This window comes from Callospermophilus lateralis, chromosome 7 (assembly GCF_048772815.1).
Source record: "Callospermophilus lateralis isolate mCalLat2 chromosome 7, mCalLat2.hap1, whole genome shotgun sequence".
Lineage (NCBI taxonomy): Eukaryota > Metazoa > Chordata > Mammalia > Rodentia > Sciuridae > Callospermophilus > Callospermophilus lateralis.
Window position 1 is genome coordinate 47,807,101 of NC_135311.1, and position 6,000 is coordinate 47,813,100.

At 39.0% G+C, this 6,000-nt stretch overlaps 1 protein-coding gene across 2 annotated transcripts in view; it reads right to left on the reverse strand.

Annotated features, from left to right (window-relative positions):
• Dph5 (diphthamide biosynthesis 5) overlaps window positions 1-3,751 on the reverse strand; it is a 32,863-nt gene extending 29,112 nt beyond the window's left edge. Inside the window, exons 1-2 of one of the 2 annotated variants that reach the window (XM_076863320.1) lie at window positions 3,604-3,751; window positions 3,272-3,420 (exon numbers count right to left, since the gene is read on the reverse strand). In XM_076863320.1, coding sequence (XP_076719435.1) covers window positions 3,272-3,406 — 135 coding nt within the window. In that variant the 5' untranslated portion in view covers window positions 3,407-3,420; window positions 3,604-3,751. Of the gene's footprint in view, window positions 1-3,271; window positions 3,421-3,586 lie in introns of both variants that reach the window. The other variant, XM_076863321.1, reaches the window with a different exon arrangement.
• Between the last annotated feature and the right edge of the window lie 2,249 nt (window positions 3,752-6,000).

The following is a 6,000-nucleotide window of genomic DNA, read 5'->3' on the forward strand; positions in this document are numbered from 1 at the left end:
AGCTCATAGCTAATGGCCTCATTTTTTAAGTGTGAAGTCCTTTTCTCCTCTTTCCTGTCTTCCTGATCCAATCACAGCAGCTGGACAAGAAAACAAGACAACAAGGAAGAGGTGCTATCCGGGTTATTTAAGTTACAAAGAAAGGGAACAGATACACTGGGAAAAAATGAAAGCCATTTCAATGAAGTCCAATGACAAATATAGCAAATGTTTGTGCTTTCCTCCTCTAAGCTCACAATGATTTTCCTTCAGGGTAGAATGCTCTTTCCTTTATCAAATCGTATTCTATGTTAACATTATCTGTACTAAAACATTTACATTGGGATTACTCTGTGATCAGGCACTGTTCTAAAAGCCTTATGCATATGAATTCATTTAATCTTGACCTCAATGTGAGATCAGCACTATTTTAATCTCAATTTTATAAGTAAGAAACGGAGCAAAGAAATATAAGTGATTGCTCAAAGGCAGAACTTTGGTTGTAGAACTTCACACATGCCACAAATGGGGGATAGTCAGAGAATAATGATCTCTACTTCACAAGGTAGCTGGGGGTCCAAGTTAGCTTCCTCTGGCTGTGAGCAATTTTCTCCATTTATCGACAATGATGAATAGATATTATCATTTTGCACTTGGATTATAATGTAAAAACAAACAAACAAAGAAAAATTTTAAAAGGTTGGTGTATATATACTACTTTAAAATGCAGCTCAAATTCCATATAATCCATCTAGTATTTCCTGACAACCACACCGTGAAGTAATCTTTCTCACATGTATTCTCATAGTAATTAATGACTAATAAATATTTTACATTTGAGACCACTTTTACTTTTAGTAGGTCAAAGGAAAGAGTAATGATTTAGATAAGCTCATCTCAGTTCTTTCCAAACATGATTCTATAGCTTCTTCTTCCCACTGCTATTATGAATTGTTATTTAAATTATTTCTTAGACTTACTATATCTAGATCAATTATCTTTTGACCAGAGAACATATAAATAATACTACCTTTTTGGCAATTTGAAAATAATTTTCAATTTAAGAGCACATAAATTCAGATTTCATTAGCAATGATGTGGTGGTTCCTTTTTAAAAATACTATGTTAGAGTATGATAAAAGAAAACATTTCATTCTAGAAAATAGATAAAATTTTCCATATTTTTTCTCACTGTGTAATAGTTATCCATAGTTGAGACCAGATTGTATGTATAGGTATGTTAAGTACATACAAATCTCTAAAAAATCAATTTGTTTTAAAGAGAAAAGATAGAAATGAAGGGAAGAAGAAAAAGGAAAAAAAGTAGTTGAAATAAAAGTGGCTCTGAGATTTTACTGGGTAATATAAAGGTATGAATTTATTTATAACTTACTTTAGTCTAGAAATGAGTCACTTATGGTAGATGAAGTTGTGTATAGGCAAGGTATTCAGGGAAGAATGTGAACTGAGGACCTGGAGAAGAATATGGAGCACATACCAGAAGAAATTTTGTGATATGGTGGGATTAAAGACAAGCCACTTTGCTTGAATCCTACCCTCTCTTTTAGATATTTTCTAAAGTTATACGTAGTGTAGTTTTTATCTGTCTGCAAGACTGCAGAGACACAGTACAGTATAAAGATCTAGAGTGGAAATCTCAACTTAGGACTGCTTTGGTTAATAATCTGTCTCTACCACTCACACACTGGGCAAGTTTCTTAGCCTCACTATGCCTGTAAAATGTTAATAGTAACTAGCGAATAATAATCCTATTCTAAATGTAAAGCATTTAAAACAGTGCAAAGCAATTGTTCTATAAATGTTAGTACTTTTTATTGTGGGAGAACTAATATTCTTGCATCTCAACAGTGCATATATAATTTACTAATAGGTAAGGCTAGGGCCAGATCTTGACTCTACAATAACTATGTTTTTTGGGGGGAAAGAATACTTTAAAAAATTAGAGTAACCAAAATTGACATTTAGCTAGTACTTAGAACTTACAAAGTACTTTCACATACATTTCAATAAAACCCCACATAACCTTCCAATTGGTTAACTCCATTTGACAAATAAAGAAAATAGTGTTCAGAAATTTAGAAATATGTCCAGTGACAATTACCATTTTTAAATACTTCTGTACCAGGCACTGTGCTAAGAACCTATAAGAAAGATGTTTTTGACTCATTTTACATATTAAAAAATTAAAGTTAAAGGACTTGTTCACTGACACATAATAGAGCAAAGAAAAACTAGGTCCGAACTTTCTTCCATGCCATACTGATTGATACCTTCTTTATAAAACTGCTGATTTGTTATTTTTCTGTAGGATGGTTTTAAGTTCATTCTAATTTGTCTTGATCACTGATTATAGTGACATATTTCCATCATCCTGAGGTGAGATATTTTGATTCCATCCTAAGAGTGAAAAAATGGGGCCAACAAATCAAAGCTGGTCATTAGAAAATTTTTTAAATGCATGCTTATTTCAAGGAACACGCCTTAATTCCTTCAAGATTTTAAAGTAACTATGAGAACATCAGAATTCTCTGGGGTATGAATCTAAGAGAATGAGACTTGAAATTCTTTTAGTCACTTTTTTGTTTGGATAACATGACACAGACAATTCTAAAAATCTACTCCATAACACATCCATCAGTCTTTTGAGCTTAACTCATACCCTACTTGGAGTTTGACAATGAACCTGAAACTGACTTCCTCTAAAATTCACTGAGCCCTTAAAGAGAACCAGGTAAATGTACAACTACACTAACAAATTCTCTGGTTATTTAGTCCCAGGATCACTTAATATATACATGTGTAAGCTTTACTGGGAAATGTCTACTTGAAGGTAAGATCTCTTTGGATGTTACAGACAGGCGATCAACATTCCCTGTGGAAACACTTCAAAGGGATAGGCTTTCAGCTTGGTTTCTGAATATATAACCAACTCATTAAGGTGTCAGCACCTCATTAACACTCAACTCAGAAAGGATTTCTTGGCTATCTCATGCAATAAGGGATTTTGATAACTATTCCCCCAGGAGTGTAAAATAATGTTCCTTTATTTGCTGGAGAAAACCACAATATGAGACTTTTATAGTAGAGAAACCACTGTTCGATTTTTCAAGTCACTTGGTTGGTGTATGATTTTCTTTCTTGTACTTCTCAGCTCCTTAATGAATAGGAGATACATTTTAAACAAGCAGCAGACATTCTATTCAGCCTAGTTTGTCAAAGTCAGACGTCAAGGTAGTTTTCTTTTCCTGAGACGGGAGCCTAAATCACCTACCAGGGATTCCTTCCCTACAGTCAGGACTGAGGTGTAGGCTTCCAGATACACTCGACTGCAGCGTCTTACAACTTCTAGGCCCTTCACTGTGATGTCCTTGGCATCTCCCAGACCCAAGCCGATCAGGTAAAGCATTTCCAACTGGGTGACTGCAGGACGAACAAGAAAAGCAATGTCAGCTACCCTGAGGAAACCTGAAGTCTAGTGATGGCAACAGAACAACAGAGTAGCTCCCGAGGAGCGACAAGGCACGAATGAGGTTTGAGACTCTCGAGTCACAAGTAAGGACTGGAGCCGTGTTTTAAACAATCTCACCAGTTGGGTCCAATTACCCGATGAGAGAATGCTAGCTGGTCCCCTGTGCTCCACCAAGTCCTAATTGCAGCAGGCCTTTCCCGTGAAGCAGCTCCAACGCGGTAGAGCCCCCGGAGCCAGGTCCCACGCTGCCGGCCTCACCTACGGCGCCGCAAAACGCAGGCGCCTTTTGCTGCACTTTACGACTAGCCGGGAGGCGTGGGAGAGGCAGCTCGCGGTCGCCGGGCACCCGACCCCGACTCCACTGCTGGAGATTCGCGGGCTGTCGCAGTTGGAAGGCTAAAGGTCACTGGGCGGGGGCAGTCGGTCGAACGCCCCCAGCCTGTTTCTGGGGGGAAAAAAACCGCGTACACACGCTGCCCCGAATCAGTGACTTAAACATCCCCTTTCTGGTCCGGGGTAAGTGCGGTGGATCTTGGCACTGGAGGAGCTCGACCCGAGTTGGGCTGCGGGTCCCCGCCCTGCACCTCTGCTTCGCCTTCCTCGTACGGGCTGGCGGACGAGAGGGACTCCCCTCAATTTCCCCGGGTTTACCCCCGCGCTCGTATTTTAATCCCCGCCCTCTGGGTGGGTAGTTGAAGCCGCTGCCTGCAGGCGCGGTGTCAGAGTGGCAAACCCGGCCGTGAGTGTAGATTTGATTTCCCAGAGGGGCAGTGACTCCTTGGGTCTGTCCCCAAGAACTTAGGCCGGAATCCCCCAAGGATCTGGCTTAGTCATCTAAAGTGTCGGGAATCCCGGACTCTTCTGTACCTAGAGAAATGACCTTTAAGAGTTCTTAGGGATTTCAGAGCTCATCTCAAGTGCTTGCACAGGGGGAATTCTCATAAAGAGGTTGATTAGATATAGTTCCGGTATCGGTTTGCTGTGAATAAAAATGTTGTCCCTAAGTTCACTAGCCATCTTAAGTTAAAACAACAGTTTTCATTGCTTATTTTGGTAGACAGTATTTATTGGTTGTTAAGAATTTGCCTTGTGTTTCTTCGAAAGGGCCCTGTGTCTTTTTGTATTGAGTTCAACCCACCCTTTATAGTTCTCATGCTATATACACTCTTCCTAATTCTGTCTGCTTTCATTACATTAATTTATTTCTCACACCACATTACATTACTACAAAAAAAAAAAAAAAAAAAATGGGGGGGTGGGTGGGTACTGGGTGTTGAACCCAAGGGGGCCTTTACCTCTGAGCGACATCTCCAGTTCGTTTACTTTTTATTTTGAGATTTTGAAAGCCCCTCTCGCTCCTGAAGCTGGCCTTGAATTTGTAATCCTTCTGCCTTAGCCTCCTGAGTTGCCAGTATTTCACTGGTCTTACTGGCACACGCTACCACGCTCAAGTGGGTAAAGACTTAAGTATGACATCAAAAGCACGATGCAGAAAAGAAAACAAAATAAAAACTGAAAATGTACTTCAAAAGATGCCATGAAGCTACACACCGAGAAAAGATATTTGCAGAGCATAGATCTGATAAAGAACTCTCATAATATTAAAAATACAGCTTAACTTAAAAACATAGGGAAAAGATTGAAAGCCAAGAAAAAAGATTGAAACCAAGAAAGATATGTGAATAGAAGAAAATCGTTGTAAAAGAAGGTAAACATCAGACATAAGGAAAATAAAAATTTAAATCACAATGAGATACCACTACACACCTATAAGAATGAAAAAACAACAACAACAACAAAACAAACCCCCAAAATTGACAATCTACTTATGTAATTCTAGGTTATTCCTAATATTTTGCCAACTCAAATTTCAAACTCTCAATCAGGCCTCTTCCCTTTGACAAGTATATAAATTTTTGCAGGAAATTTTCACCTAGATAACCCAGAGATGTATGAAATTCAACACATCCAAAGTGCAATTCATTATCTTCCCTTCTATTTTAGATTTTCTATTGGTATTATCTATGTTGGTGGGAGGGGAAGGGCAGGATTGTCCTTCATACAATCACCCAACCTAGATACTTGGAAGTCACCAAATCTGTTACTTTTGTCTGTCTCAATAGAAACCATATCTACTTTCTCTGTCTTGGTTCAGGTCTTCACTCTGTCACTCCACTAGCTGGGCATCATATGTCCTCTGCATTCAGCCTTCTCTCAGAGGCCAGGGAGTTCTGTAAAGATACAATCTAAAAATGTCATTCCCTTTCTAAAAATCCTTGTGAAGCCAAGAGAATGTTCAGGTGCCTTAACATCCCCACTGGATCATCAATGGTGTTGTTACTGCCTCTCTATCTAGCTTCTTCTCTCTATGGAGAGAGAAGTTTGTTCTCCAGCAGTACTGAACTGCCTATAGCTCAGTGCCCACAACCTATTACTTTTGCTTCTATGCTACTTCCTGGGTGTGAAATACAGACTCCTATTCTTTCCTGAGCAGGTAACCACTACTCATCCTTTTAAGACTAAGTACAGAA